General features: G+C 38.9%; 1 protein-coding gene across 1 annotated transcript in view; it reads left to right on the top strand.

Moving 5' to 3' along the window:
• Window positions 1-16804, top strand: part of TMTC2 (transmembrane O-mannosyltransferase targeting cadherins 2) — a 195942-nt gene that overhangs the window by 133570 nt on the left and 45568 nt on the right. The window contains exons 5-7 of the mRNA XM_083699166.1: window positions 5176-5261; window positions 5909-6093; window positions 7466-7544. Of these exons, the coding sequence (XP_083555292.1) occupies window positions 5176-5261; window positions 5909-6093; window positions 7466-7544 (350 nt within the window). The remainder of the gene's footprint in view (window positions 1-5175; window positions 5262-5908; window positions 6094-7465; window positions 7545-16804) is intronic.

The raw sequence follows: 16804 nt of genomic DNA, 5'->3' as shown, positions 1-16804 counted from the left end.
GTGATTCATCACTAGATTTATTTGTCCCGCCCGTAGCTCTGCTCCCAGAGATCCATTAATCAGCAGTCTTAACTCCAAATCCTCGCTTGATGTATGTGCTTTAGCTTCCTTCCAAATTATATATTTCCAATTATATGTTTCGAGCTAAAACAACCAGTGCGCTGATTGGAGACAGCGTCCGGGAACAGCCGACTTCACACAAGGGCTGGTGCCAAGTGTCTGACCCCCTTCTTTCGAATCTGGGGGTGAATTATGGACACCGCTGGCAAGGCAGTCCCCCCATCTCCTTGGGGGGGGGGGCTGGGAAGACTGCATACTTCCCATAGCAGCCTCTTAATTACCTCGTGTGGGTCGGAGAGATGTTATTGTCGGCCATCTTCCAATGCACCCCTTGGTGCCCCCCACCAAAGTTGCCAGTTTCTGGAATTACAGTTTAAGAAGGACATTGATACAGTAGAGTGGATCCAGAGGCTCATCCAGGACTGTGATGGGTCTGGAAACCAAGTTCTGTGACAAATGGTTGAAAGAACTGGATATAGATGATTAAGGGGAGATTTGATGCCCGTCTTCCAGTATCACAGACATTTTCTGTTCCATCGTCAAACAGTTTTTATCCTTAAGAAGTTACCTAACATTAGGAGAACCTTCTTAAGGGTGGAAACTGTTGGACGATGGAACAGAAAATGTCAAAAAGTGATGACTCTTCTTCGCTGGCTGCTAGATAGCCATCTGACAGAGTAAAATGCTGCAAATGTATCCTGTATTGTATTTCCTAATTGAACAGAGTGGTTCTAAGATTACTTCCAAAGTTGCTTCCAATTGTAAAATTTTATGATTCTTCTCTCTTCCTTTGTGTGTGTATAATATATGTGTCTTCGTTAAATATTTTCCTTTTAAAGGTGGAAATAAAACTGCAGAAACCCACTCAACAATTTCTTTTGGACACTACAGCAAAAGGGATAGGGTATCAAACACCCATCCAGAGGCAATTTCACTTTTGAAAAAAGATTTTTATTTCCTTATTTTTGCCTGATGAAGAATCTCTAGGTCATATGCAAGACTATGTTCCGCCAAAGTTTATAAACAGTATTAAGCAAGGCTAATTATTTACCAGAATTCAATATTCACTCTTGCATCTGCTCTTCATTTTGCATCTATATGAATTTTAAATAGCTAGTAAAACAGATGTAAAACAGTCTGTATTCTGAAACAGAAGGGAAAAATAAATCTGTATTGCCTCAGTGGATGCCAATATTAAAGCTGCTAATAAAAGCAGAAAATTAGTTCTGAGGTCCTCTAATGAAGAGAGCAGAATATCCAAGTGGCATAAACATAATACAAAAGTGATGCTATATACGGAGCACTACAAAAACAATAGTTAATTGTTTCAGTATGTGCAAGCATCTAATCTAAAGTTCATAACAATAGAGACTTTCCAAAACAAGGGGATTATGGAGTGAATATATCAAAGAGTAACTGTATAGGCAAAGCAGAGAGCAATCGGAAAATTAATTCAACCTCTGTGCTTGCTTTAGTATCCCAAAGTTGTGACGTGTTGTTGTGACTGAAGTGTTGTTCTACATCTACCTTATTTTCACTGCTTTGTCTCAAACTTTGTGATTGTTATGGATGAAGAGAAGGCCACTACAATGGCACGGTTCAGACATAATAACAGATCACCGTTTGTTGTTCTTGCATGAATCTTGTGGCTTCCCCTCTCATTTTCATACTGCAAGATGAGATTGAAAGCTTCTGTTTCTTGTTAAGAGTCAACCTCAGTTTGCAATCTGCAAATGATGGTATATTCAGGTCACTCTTAAAAAATAAGAGGAAGAAAAACCAGGATCTCCTTGCAGCATTGCATCTTGCTCCTTGCAAGTGTGGTGCAACAGCCTTTGCATGACGATGTTAGCCACTGTTTCTGTAACGAGAAAAGTTACAGATAGGACATCCCTTCACCCCTACCCATACTATTTCAGCATGGCACAATAGGGAAGAAAAGTGGTGTTCAGTTTTACTTTGAGAGACCAAAGGAGGAATGCCAATTCTCTGGGATAGCACCCAATATTTGGGCATCAGCACAGACAGAAAGGAACAGGCGAAAGAAGTAATGGTGAGTTTGGGAGCGTTTCTAGAGCATAGCTTGGTCTACAAATGCTTTGTCCTCCTTCTGTGGACTTCATGTATTTTAGAAGATGGGGGAAAATTTCATGATTTAGGCATAATTTTTGTGGAATATGCATGCAGGTGTTTGTGAATGTAATATATTACACATATATATTGACCACAGGCCAGTATCTTTCCAGGCCTTTGATAAATATCCTGTCTTTCTCAGATAGTTGCAAAAACCTGATTTTCTTCTTCATTTTCTCACTGAGAGTAAGCATTGCATTTTCTCAGGGAGTTTTCCCAGTCTTATATCTTGCATCTTCTTCAAATATAATCACTACAATTTTGCATCCTATGCAATCATATAATTTTGCTATAGTTATCCAATTTTCTATCTTTATCCAGAAAAAGTTTTTGAGCTTTATTCTTGTCTCTGTCTCTCATTGTGGCTTAGCACAGTATCATTCTAGTGACTTATCGCCAGGAGAGAGAGGAAAAAGTACAACAGCTGTGGGCAGCAGGCCTGAACTTGGGATCTATTATTATTTGAGTTACTATATTTAACTGTTTAGCCACTGGCTACAAGTCATCCATCCTCAGTTGTGTACACAAACTTAGAACTTTGCTCAGCAGTGCTCTCTCAATCCTATAAAATAATAAAAAGAAAAACTGCCAACTAGTGAGTGATCTGTTGTAATATTAAGCCAACCACTCTGTGCTTGTTTCTCTGTTCAATGAAATGAATAGGCTCTATCTAACTTACTCCACGTAAGAGAAGATTGCAGGCAGCATGTATCATTCACCAAAATAAAATTATAGCAATTACCCCTATGTCACTTTATTTCTGAGTGGGGATTTGAACTCTGGTCTCTGAGATCCTAGTGCAATACATGAACACCGCACTAGCTTGTGTCATGATGTTACTGTATGCTCCTCCATGTCTAACCTATTGTAAATGGAAAACTGTTCAGATGTTGCCTTCCATTGCAAAGATTCCAGTAGACCATCGCTGAGAGGATGGCAAGGGAAAGTGCAGAATCTGACTCCTTACAAGCAACTACACAACACAATCAATTTGTTAATGTATGGTCCCCAAAAATCTATGTAAATAGAAGTTGGCATTAATGTAAGACCTTCTGCCATGCTTATAGAGAGGCCATGCCATGGAAAGTTGAAGCCTTTGGTATTCCATGATTCAGTTATTCAATAGTGTTCTCACTCAATCTTTTTTTCTTATATGTGACTGATATAAGCATGTAACTCTCTACAAGTTTTGTTGGAATGTATCAAAGTAATTTTAGTATAACATTATTAAAAAAATAAAGGGCTTTACTAAAAAGAAAACTTTTCCCCCTTATCTACTCAACTCAGAAAACTGTGGAGAATAATTTTCCTGTCCTATGCCTTGTGTTCAAAAAATGAAATAAAATTATTTCCTGCCTGCCTTCCACCCTCTCCCCCTTGCCCCCCACCCCCGCCAAGAGTTGTGGGCTAGGGATAAAATCATCTACAGCACACAGATTCAGAAAAAGCAATACCTATATGACGTATGTGTGATTCTGATTGGCTGATTGTTGATATATTGAGGGGCAGCTGAACATATATCTCCCCCCCCCCCCAAATGGGGAAAGTCATGCCAAGTGACATTTTGGTCTGCCATATTGGTTCAAAATGATGACTGGCATCCAAATATTGACAATGACCACTGCTCCCAGCTTGGGAACCCTCGTGCTAGGTTTGGTGCTGATATCTCAAGAGGCAGCGGAACCTATGGAGAACAGATGGAGAGACAGTCAGGCTACTTTCTGAACTAATAGTAGATAGTCATTCTAGGTAGCAATCTGCTTTACCCTGTCTGTGAAACAACTCTAGCCATTTTCTATTATCTTTCCCTCTACCTGAGGAATTTATCAGGTTAAATCTACTAAACAAATCACTAGCAAGGCCCTATCTTGCAGTTATACTTACAAATCCAACCTTTTCCAACCTCTCTCCTTCCTGATTGAATGTTTCCCATGTTTCCCCGCCATGATTGGTTGAGAGTATCCAGGAGATTGACACTATGTTCTGTCCATCACTGGTACCGCCATCACACTATTCAACTTCGTTTTCAGCAGCCAAACATTTCCTTGACAAAGAAACATTTCTCAAAACATTTCAGCAGGAACGCTACCAGTCTGTGCAGCTGTCTTTTTGTTCTTTTGTAGTATTCTCCCTCTAGATTTAATATGCCATTGATGGAAATTCCAAACACTGAAATTTATTTTAAGTGGGAGCTGAACCAAAAATTTGTGGGGTTTAGTTTTTGTAGCAAGAAGATTGCTCTTTGTGGACTGCATGCATTTTCTCTGAAAGATACGTGCTGTTTAAGAAGACATCCCTCTCAAACTTTTCTGTGTTATTTGGGTGTACCACACAGCCACTTCCTGAAAGCATTCAGCAGATGTTTTGTTGTATTTAATACAAAGCCCTGGGTTTGATACCATTTTTTCTTGAAAGAACAAATAATTCAGTTTTCAAAAGCTTCAATCATTTCCAACCAAAAACACACTACTAGGATGTGTGCAGACATTGCTATTGACTATTCATAACAGTATTCAACCATGCGGAGGACCAGTCCCATGCAAACATAGGCTATTATTTGCATCACAACAAATGGCGTTACCATTTTTTAAAAAATCTTGAGGTTTTGCATCAAGGCTTTGGAGGTTACAAAAATGCATATTTATAAAATCCCATTTTCTTAGCATTCAGATTCTTTAATCAAGAGAGCTAAACAGAACAAATTATCCTAAATAACATAAACAGCTATAAAAGTGCTTGCCTTAAATGGCCTTTTTTCTGCATATATAAATATAAATGTTTTAGTGAACTGCTTCAGCTTTTGTACTTAGAAATTCACCTCTTTTTAGTTTTTTCCTTGCTTGTGGTTAAACGTTTTTCTTTTACAGTACATTGCCAGTATATAGACCAATAAATTTGACTCTTGTTACTTTATTTTTTATAATTAAATTCTCGCTCTCTATACAATTATCTTTCCCCCCTCCATTTTTCTTTTAAATGCAGAGGGTTGTTGCTACAGGAGAACAGCAGGCTTTCAGAAGCACTACATTACTATAAATTGGCCATTGGAAGCAGACCTACTTTAGCCTGTAAGTAAAGCTGCATGTTCATTTGTTTTTAAAAGATGCTTTTCTCTCGTGCTGTGGTATAAATACCACTTTTGGAAAATAGCGCTGGAAAATACATTTTATCTGTAAAGAATTAATTGTGCGCAGGGGAGAGATTCTGCTTGCACATAGGTATTTTTCATAATACCTCCTAAGCCCCCCTACGTGCAAAGGTTGCTCATTACCAGCCTTCCTTATTTATTTGGAGAATAGCTACCATTCCTGTTGAATTTTATGACAGAAGCTTTGTTTGTTCCTCAGACTCACATACCTACCTGGTTGGGGCTCAAATGTTTTTCTCGTTGTGGTAGTAGAATGTGGCATTTTATCGTACATAATCTTCTCTAGAGGAGTGGGTTGCGGCAAGAGTCTTTAAATCTATAGCATGACCATTGTCAGTCATGATGGTACAAGTTCAGCAACATCTGGAGGGCAACAGGTTTATCCTTTATAACATACGGTTTTGACAATAAAGAATTGGACCAGGTTGGAGATTGTAAAGATCGGTCTAGTTTTACAAATAAGTACTAGCAACTGTAGTCATTATGGCTTTGATGGTTTTAAGCAAGCCTGGCTAAAGTGGGATCTCATATGAACGTGTGATATCTTTGTGTTTTTCTCTCACACAGCTGCCTATTTAAATACTGGTATCATCTTAATGAACCAAGGCAAGGCTGACGAAGCCAGGAAGACATTCCTGAAGTGTTCAGAAATTCCTGATGAAAATTTAAAAGATCCACATGCTCACAAGAGCTCGGTTACTAGCTGCCTTTATAATTTGGGGAAACTCTACCATGAACAAGGACAATATGAGGTGAGACCTTTTTCTTCCACAACCCTGTTAGATACCTTCACAAGCTTCATTATAATAGTTGCTTAAAACCAATTGGTTGAGTCCAGAGATACTTAAAACCAATTGGTTGAGTCCAAAGTTGCTTAAAACCAATTGGTTGAGTCCAGTTTTGAGTGTTCCACCCTTGCTGGGCCAGCGGGTGATTTTTGCTCATCCTCATCTTCCCAGACCCTTTGCATTTCCTGAAGGTTTGGAGCCTTCTGTGAGGCAGCACAGGGAAGGCAGAATTTTTATTGGTGAGAACATGGCTTTGAGCCCAGCATGATACTTCTAGAGATCTGCAAAGGGTATGGGAGGGTGTCATCCAGTGAGAACAAAAATAAATTTCAAGCAATTGCAATAAATAAACTATGAACAAACATTGGAACATAGGAAGCTGCTTTATACCCTTATACTCATGGGTCCATCCAGCCAAGGCTAGAAAATGCACACACACCCGTTCCATCTCTCCACCTCCACCACTGCCTGATGTTACTGGACATGGCCCAGGGAAGCCCTGGCATGCTAAATGCAGCGGGGGAGAATAAAGGAGGCCAGAGAGGAGCAGGCAGGAGGAGTGGTGGTGAAGGAGGTGCAGAGGGTGACAAATGCAGGAGGCAGCCAATGGCACCTCCCTGTTGTCCCCAGCCTGCTACTTGAGGTGACTGCCTCACTGAGTCTCATGAGCAGGCAGGTCCTGTATCTATTGCAATACTCTTTGCACCTCCAAGCCCCATGTGGAGGTGGCAGGAACTGGGGACTTTCTGCATGCAAATGAGTTTCTCTATCGCTAAGCTCCCTAGTGAGCTTTGACCCTTGTCCTGTGGTTTCTGTATGTTTATGCTTGGGCTAAGGTAGCCCAGCTGAATAAGCCTCAATGCAAAGCTGCTTGTATTTTATGCATTCTGCATAAATCAGTTGTCCTTCATATTCTTCCAGCCTTTTGTATGAAACAATACTGATTGTAATAGTGATTTGTGTTTATAGTTGATCGAGAGCTATCATTGTGAGCTTTTGAATCACATGATAATAAAAATACTCATCTGTAGTTAAATCCTAATTTGTATATTGTGTAATTCTACAGAATTGTAAATGTAAGCTAATGAGCCTTTGGAAGTTCTTAAATATTCCATTTCCCCTTCTTCAAATGAGATGGGAAATGATGAAAATTATTCTGCATTGCATTGAAGAGACTCATCTTTTTTGTTGACTTTTTTATAAGTGGGAAATGTGACCCTCTTCATGATTAATGAAGACAATTGCATCTTTCTTGTATTAAATTTGCATGTTGAAATTGCTTCTGAATTCTCTAATAAGAATCTTTCTTTCTTTCTCCCTCACCCCCCCCCCCCAGGATGCCCTTACAGTTTACAAAGAAGCAATACAGAAAATGCCAAGGCAGTTTGCACCACAAAGTTTATATAACATGATGGGTGAGTACAAAGCAAACATTTGAAAAGAAAATTCAGCATTTTCACCATCAAGGTGATTAGATTATTTGTAACTCCCCATTCGATTCCTGCAGTTTCATTCAATATTATTTATATTGGCCATTATATATGAGACACTGAGACCTTATTGTTCTGCCCACGGTACATATTTCTGTTTTTCTGTTAAATTAAATTTTTTAAAGTTTAGGGAATGTATTATTCCCTCTTCATACTTTCAAAGTTCATAGACGAGGATTGTGGAAACAGACCTCATCCCCAATCACCTATGAATGTACATTCACATGGGCAACTAGAACTATACATGTGTACAAATGTATGTGTGTAATGTCTTCCACAGAAGTTTTTTTGGGGGGGAGGTACCAGGCTCCTTGATCAGAAAGAGAGAAGCCTAGATGTCTGCACTGTTTTTTAAATTTTAGATTATGTATAAACCACTTTCCTATATTTGTGTATCCAAAGTGCTTTACAGTCAATAAAACCAATTTAAAGCAACGAAAGATCAATATGTAAAACTCAGAATAAAAAAGCAGTAGCAGATGAATCAGGCAAGACAAATTTCAAACTCTGAATGCCTGATGAAATAAAGTAATCTTAAGATCATATCTAGAAGTGATTAAAAAAGAGGGCCTGCCGGATCGTCCCAAGAGGGAATCTCCAGAATTGTCCCACCACCACCACCACCACCACTGAAAAAGTCACACCTTACTTTCATTTGTGAGTGGGTTTTCTCCATCCCAATGAGGAAGGAAGTCTCATGTGGCTTTCTTTGGAGGGTGAGGGGGCATTTCTTCCTCCCCATGTGGCCAATAGCCTCAGGAGAGCAAGCTTGCAATTAATAGTTTGCTCCTGGCCCAAGACCTTTCTTCCAGTCTACAGCCCATGGAAACAGGGCATCCAAAGCTGATTGAAGGGCTTGGTAAGTTCCTATGGGCTTAAAGCAGTCTTTCACTTGGTCCTGACCTAGACTAGTAAGGAGTTTGTCAGGATTAGCACACAGATGGGCAACCGATTGATATAAAACCATCATAATATTCTGGCTACATATGGCTCTGTTTATATCTGCAAATGTGTGTGTTTAGTCAGCAAACTGCTTGTGACCATGATCCAATCCCGCCCACAACCTACATTCAGCTGAATGTCTGAAAAGAGTTTGTATTATGCAAGTTGGACATTCATTTTATTTTCTTGTGACAAAGAACCTAAAGAACTATATATTTTAATATAGCAAGGTTATTCTTAGTCAGGTGTGATCTTCAGGACTTGAGATTTAATGTTCTAGGTAGCTGACATTGTACATTGACTAGATTACATGAACTGACTTCTTCTAAACAAACTGAGAAAGGGACAACAAATTATTTGTACTTCCACTTACCATAATTATTGAAAAGGACTGAAGCGAGGCTTGCACATGGCCCCGCACATCTCTTTTTCTTCTTCCTTGCTCACCACACAGTAAGATAGTTGCACTAACTCCCTGTAGAAAGCTTTGGACAATTCTAAGCTTGAGAAGATAAATGCTCATGTGTGTTGTATTTTATTTAAACTAAGGTTTCATGCAAAAATAAAAGTTCAAATAGTGGGTCTGTTTAACTCTTTGATTACAATGTGTTTGGTGCTTTCAAAGAACAAGAACTCCAGTTAGACCTATTATTAACAATTTAGTGTTAAACTGTTAATATTAAGTCACTTGTACCATCTGTTTTCCATGAATTTCAAGGAATATGCCCAGTGGCTTTTGTCTCACTGGTCTGGCCAGCTGGTTCCTACTTTAAAAATGTTGCTACTTTTACTGTAGATTGACGTTTTTAGCCTTCAGATTTAAAGTTTAACAGTTTAGATCTCTCTTCTACTTATTAGTATCATGGTCATTCTTGCATTGACTACCCAGAATGTGCATCGTATATGAAATTGTGAAATAAATTTGGTTTTCAGTATTGGTGTGATTTATTTGGCCAGGTGTGCTTGATTCAAACTAAGGAAACCATATGTTTGGCCCTTTACCAAAGGAAAACAATTTATCAGTCTTTTCATTTCACTTTCAAAAGGGAGAATTAGTATGATTTAAAATGATTATCAGTCTAATTTTTTAAGATTGCATGAAGTGTTTGTTTGGTGTATGTTTTCCTTTTTTGGCACTTCATTTTAAGAAGAAAGTATAAGGGTAACACAGATTAATTGGCTTGGCATTCGGACATGCCATACAAAGGCTAAGGTCCAACTCAGCTGCATTAAATAGGTAATCTATTTTGTTTTAAGGCTTCAATTAATTCTTGGGGTCAAAAGAAATAATGGTCCCTATGGGAACATGAGTAGTTTAATGTTAAAATTAGACTTGCTTGGTCCTTTTCTGTCCTGGAAATATGATATTATGCAGTTGATTGTGTTGCATTGCTCTTAAAACCACACAAGCCCACCTGCTAGAATAATTCATATGTTAGTCAGCTTAATGGTATAAATGTAAGTTGGAGCATAGGGGCTTTATTTTAATATTAAAAGGTAATAGGAAAGAGAGCAAGGCTGATATACTCAGGTTTCAGATCATTAGTTACAAACATTTTTTCCTGTATGTAACTTCATTCCTCTAAGTGCACCTGAATGCCTGTCCTTCAGGTGTAATTTTGATAAATCCTATAGGTGGTATTTTGATACTTTGTTCATCATTTGTGCCTACCACTACTGGTCACAATTAGGTATCCCTCTTCAAATACACGTGGTTTTCCTTGCTTATCGTAAATATGAGGTGCCAAACTAGGAAATTCAGGTGTGGCTTCTGGCGGTTCCCTCATTGCGAGAAGTGAGGTTACAGGGAACCAGACAGAGGGCCTTCTCGGTAGTGGCACCCGCCCTGTGGAACGCCCTCCCATCAGATGTCAAGGAAATAAGCAGCTATCCTATTTTTAAAAGATAACTGAAGCCAGCCCTGTTTAGGGAAGTTTTTAATATTTAATGCTGTATTGTTTTTAACACTCGATTGGGAGCCGCCCAGAAACTCAGCCAGATGGGCAGGGTGCAAATAAATTATTATTATTATTATTATTATTACTATTGTCATCATCATCATCATCATCATCATTACTATTAGGCTTATGTGCAAGTAGTTGTTGCAGCTGTTTTTGGCATCTGTCTGTCTCAGGTGACAATGGATTGTGCCTCTGGGAGTGAAGTCAAACCACTGGAGAATCACAGTGCCTGCTGCGGCTGCAGAAACCAGTAACTGCTGCCACCTGTATTGTTTTTGCTGCATTAGCAACACCAAAGTGAGCTCTCTGGGACACAAGCCTGGGCAGTGTGTATGGAGGTCTTAGGCTGCTCAGATGACATGACCACCCACTTGGTCTTGCTGCTGTGGACCAAAGGAAAGCAGAGCAATACACTTGGCAGAAGTTTTGCTGCAGATGTTGCTGGAGGAAGGCATACAAGATGCACAGGAATTCATGAATTCAAACGGCTTAGTGATACATTCTGTCAACTTCTGCCTTGTAAGCATGTGCTGAGTGTGAAGACTTGGAAATCCATAGTAACAGCAGTGTGGTTTCTGGCATTTACAGTGTAGTTGTATAAGTTGATCACTGGGTGGTCGGCACAGATTTTTAGCTGTGGTATAAAAAGAAGGGCTGCTTTAGACTTGCAAATGGTGACACAGTGGCCTGGTTTGCAAATAACCCAAGCCATGGTTTAATTCAATTATCCAAACCCAACCCAGCATCTTAAATATAGTTTGTTAAGCTTGTAAGCCATGGTTTGTTGTTTTATAAACCTTGGTTTAGGTTAACTATGGCTTAGCATTACTTGTGAAACTGGTCCGTGGTGCCTTTTGTCAGCCAAGGTTTGCATGTGTTGTTTTCTATATAGTCAAAGCCATTGCAATATTAAACAATCAGATAGCTTTAAAACAAACATAAGCAATGGGTCTAAACAACAGTAATAGTCTGACTCACCCTAGTCAATACTAATTTACCACATTTGCAAATTGATGGATTAACGTCTACAAAATATTTCTTAAACTGTGCAACTTTAGTGCCTTTCAGAGTGAATCGATTTCAGCAGGCCTTTTCTTTGGTTGTGGTGGCGGTGGGGATGCTTCAGAAAGAAAAACAGGATACCTAAGAAGCTTGACTGATTGGTAGATCTTTCTGAAACTCAAAAAATAGGTCTAGTTGCAGGCCAGTTGAATATAATTCAGGGAGTCTATAATAACCAACCTACCATATTGTATGGGTGGCTGCCCTACTTGAAAACAACACATGAATATGCACCAGGTTGCCATGGGGTTGTGACAGTTCATCATCATTCCCCTACTACAGCTTCCTGTCTCTGAGAAGCCATTCCTGACAGCTGTTGGACCCTTTGGAATGCAATGTGATGGGGCATGGGAGACTGCAGCAGGTCAAGGGAATTTGTAGAATTTGACTAGGCTACCTTATAGAAGCAAAAGACCACTTGTGCAAGACATCTCTGGATCCAAGCCAGTGACTCGTGTGTGTGTGTGTGTGTGTGTGTGTGTGTCCGCCCATATTGACACAGCACAGTTAAGGCATAAATCCATGCTGATGAATGATTCCTGTATTGCTCCTTCCTTCTTGGAGCCAAGAGAAACAAACCATCAGGCTGGAGTTACCATGACGAGTATATCAGCACTCACAACTTGTTTCCCTGCAAACCATGATAGTAATCCAAAATTTGTCCTTGGCTTACCAGTCATGGTTGATTTGGTAGAAACTATTAATGTTGGTTCACACATCATGATAAGTCAAGGTTTGTGGTTTCTCCTGGCTATAGAGAGTAAAGAGTGAAATGGGAACAATTCAACAGCATGCACTAGCATGCTGTCCATTCATGGTAAGACATAGTTTATGACTTACCATATCATGTGAACAGTGCCAATTCATATAATTTCTATCTAGGAAATCTAGAAAATAAGTCTGGTATTCTAATTGTTGTTTCCCTTTTGTCATGCCATATGCAATGGCTCATCTATCTAATATGTACTGTATATACCAAAATAGGTAACAGAATAAATGTTAGTTTATGCAAAATCTTAGTAACAATGTCCTCCTTTTTAACTGCTGAATGTGGATACCTTTATAAAAGACAATCTAAGCTGAGTTCAGGGCCCTCATTTTGATCATGATTTGTTCATGCTCTGGAGATTATAGGATTGCAGAGCTCCTATGGTCTAAACGATTTCTCTCTTCCTTGTTGAAATTGATTAACTTTGGATTTCATTTTGCATCTCCGTTTTAGCTGTTGAGTCTGCTAAATTACTTTTTTTTTAATTCTAGTGAAGCCAATTAACTAAGCTCGGTTTTGATTGGGTGTCTGGGTCCATAAGGAACCATTCAAGCGAAATAAATAGAAATTGACTCTGTTAACAAACACTTACAAATTAGATCAAGGTGTCTGGGCTCTTAGTACAAAAATGGAAGATGTTCTTGATCTGCCCAGACACATGCTGAAGGAGCATCCTTCATTTATATACATATATATACACATATATATGCAAATTATAAAATATATCTTATCTTTTTACATTTGGATTTCTCATACAGTTGGATTTATTCATGCATAAGTTAGGCTATAAAATATTTAGGTCATTGTTTAGATCAGCTGCGGGAAACCTTTGACTTTCCAGATGTTGCTGACCTACAACTCCCATAATCCCTGGGAATTAGCCATGCTTGTGGATGCTGATGGGAGTTGCACTTCAGCAACATCTGGAGGGCCAAAGGTTTCCCCACACCTGGTCTAAAAAGTTGCATTTCATGACAGTTCTGACATAGAAACAGTATGAAAATAGTATGATTATATGTATACTCAACAACAATATGCTGTCCCTTTCCCCCTCCCTTTTATCTTCTCACCTAAATACACTAGAGATCAGGTTAATTCATTGACATTTTGATATAAGATCACTTACACATGGACCAGCCTTATATCCACAGTGTTAACATCTGTAAACAGATGGAGGTTTACTGGTATTAAGGTTGAATGATAAGATTAGAGGGAACTGCAGACTTATTTCCCATATAGGTATTTCTCTTTCACAGTAGCTGACAATGAGACTGAATGATGGAACCCAGACATGAGCTACACAAGTTACAAGATAATGCTAAACTATAGTTTTGTGTAACGTAAGAGCCATACTTCCATGCTACTGTTTGAAGCTGGCTTTGTTTCCATAAGCCATAGTTAAGAATAACCACAGTTTGTCAGGGTTTGGACACAATGGCAAAGAGTGGATAGATAGAAACAGAAACAGAAACAGAAGCATCCAATCTCTTCTTTGTGGTGGTGCCAGAGAAGGTGGGGAACTCATGAGCCTGAGTTTTGTATATAGATATAGTTTTATATAGATATAAATGCACACTCAGATAAATATTTGTTTTGAAATTATCACCACCATTTCAACTTGTTAATTAATTGTTACACAGAGTGTCTTACAACACCTTTAAGAACATAAACAAATGATACCATAGAAACAGAACAAAACAAATTGCACATAACAGTCATAGGAAGCTATGCGCTTCACTAGTAACAAAAGGTGTCATTGGACCTCCAAATTATTCTGCAAAAGACCACCAGCACTACCAGTCTTGACAATTTTTTTATTTCTTTTTGCTCTCTATTTCAGGGCTATTCTTTATTTCCCAGCAGAGCTGCTGCTTCCTCAAATTCAGTCAGGAATTGAAATGAAAGTGCACCTAGTTACCTTCACTATCCCCTAATTTCTTTCCAGTATTCAGTGAATCTCATATTTGCTCTGTTAACACAACCTTGCAGATAAAACCCACATAGCACACACATGTGTTAGTTACTGACAGCATGAAACAAACAAGACCCCTAGCTTGTGAAAGTTCGCTTGTTCACTAGGAAATAGTTCTTACTTGCCACAGATGAGCAGCTTTTTGGAAGCCTCGACAATGTGTTCTTCACCTCTCTTACTTGCACAGAGTGCTTCAGTTCAGTCTGTATTCAAGCTGACATCCCTTGTCTTACACTTATTGTATTTAATAAAACAAAGAGTGTTTTAAGTGGAAGTGAATTAATTTAAGTGTTCTGGGCATTGTAGCACATGTTCCTTTGCACCAATATTTGTGTAATGTTTTCATTTTTATTTTGCTGTGCTTGAAGCCAACCTCGAATCAGGAGACATTTTTATTAACTGGGAATAAACCAAAAGAAAGACCCTACAGGCATAGTCTTTTAAATCTGGAACAGAATGCATACCTCCTCTATTCAGATTATGTAAATCCAGATTTTGTTACAATTTGCCCCCACTGAGAAATAAAGTAAAATATAATTGCCTCTTTCCCCCTTGTCCCTTAAATACTAAGATGACATTCAATTAGTATGCTAAACAAGGTGCCTCACTGCCTGCATATATTAAACAGTTCCTAATCTTTCACTTCATATAACAATTTTTGTCTGGCGTAATTAAGACTTTGGTATTCTCTTGGGCAACTAATGAATCTTTCCCTACCTTTCCTTTTTTGTGCTATGATTTAAGTAATGTACAATAGTATTCCTATCACACAGACTCTAGGGATGCATTATTAAAAGTCATCAGATTTCTCTTGGGACTGTAGTAGAAGTCTCACAATTGATCTTTCTCTGTTACACATATCACTTAAAGAGCAAAGCTGTCATTAATCACAATATTTTTGTTGATGCAAGCCCAGTTCAAAGTTCTATACTGCATATAAGTTTCCTATTTTTGTATTAAATTGTGAGCACTAACACAATGCAGGGCAAAAAATGTCCACATGAAAATATAGCATTTGTTGCTACATACTTTATTCACATCCAGCTAAACTTTCTTAACTGAGTGGGGAACTGCATGTTAGGTTTCCATTTCCAATCCAAAGGCTATTCCACTCTTTAGGGGTCTTTTAAAAAAATAATATTTTTTATTAGGTTTTTGATAATTTTATGCATATAAAACATAACGATTTAAATACAAGGTTGTTTTGAACCTTCGGACCTCCTTCTCTCCCTCCATGGATTCCATATTTAAAATTCAGTTTGCCTCATCTTTTACCTTTATTTATCTATTAATTAGGGGATGCGGGTGGTGCTATGTTCTAAACCACTGAGCCTAGGGCTTGCTGATCAGAAGGTTGGCGGTTCGAATCCCCGCAACAGGGTGAGCTCCTGTTGCTCGGTCCCAGCTCCTGCCCACCGAGCAGTTTGAAAGCACATCAAGGTGCAAGTAGATAAATATGTACCACTCCGGTGGGAAGGTAAATGGCATTTCCGTGCACTGCTCTGGTTTCGCCAGAAGTGGCTTAGTCATGCTGGCCACATGACCCAGAAGCTGTCTGCAGACAAATGCCTGCTCCCTCGGCCTATAGAGCGAGATGAACGTCACAACCCCAGAGTCATCCACGACTTGACCTAATGGTCAGGGGTACTTTACCTTTTTATCTGTTAATTAACCATAATTATCATAAATAATTCCATATTACAAGTGTCCTTACATCCCTGCCAAAGATTTTAACAGTGGTCTTTTAAGTAAATTACAATTTTACTCCAGTCTTTAGTAAATATTTGATCTTCCTGGTTTCTGATCTTCCCTGTCAGTCTCGCCATCTCCTCATACTCCATCAGTTTCAGCTGCCATTCTTCTTTCTCTTTGGGGGTCTCCCTCCGTAAAGCTGCAATGGGAAGCAAGGCTTTTGATTCAGTATTCCCACTGCCTCTTCTCTACTATTCAGTCTTTTCACCATTTACATTTATCTCTTCCCTCCTGGTAGCCTTCTACCTGCTGAGCCTCTCACCATTAGGCAAGCTAGCCCCAGCCGCTGAGCGCAGCTGTAGTCTTGTGACCTCTGCACCTGCAGTCACTCTGCATCTCCTAGCTGCAGCAGCAGCTACAAATCAGAGACAGGGCCACAATTGTTAAAACAATTGTTTTAACTGTGTTGTTGTTGTTGCTGCTGTTGCTGTTTTTTAAAAACATTTTAACTGTTTTTAATTTGTGTGGGGTTTGATGGTGGTGGTGGTAGTGTTCGTTATTCTTGAGGAAGGGAAGATGTGCCTGGGAGGAGATGTGCCCATTATATTTATTTGGACTTTTTATTCACGCTGATATATTTTAATGATGGACAATTAAGAAATATTTTAAACAAAGCAAACAAATATATTTGCATGGTAACCTCTTAACAAATGCTTTGCAGAGCTTCGTTTGTCGTTCTGTAAATCAGCTTGTGCTATCCAGCAGTTTAAATATACCTAAAATGCTG

The sequence above is a fragment of the Podarcis gaigeae genome (assembly GCF_964106915.1).
Source record: "Podarcis gaigeae genome assembly, chromosome: 10".
NCBI classification, from domain to species: Eukaryota; Metazoa; Chordata; class Lepidosauria; order Squamata; family Lacertidae; genus Podarcis; species Podarcis gaigeae.
The sequence above is the reverse complement of the archived record's forward strand: the minus strand, read 5'-3'. Positions and strand labels throughout refer to the sequence as shown.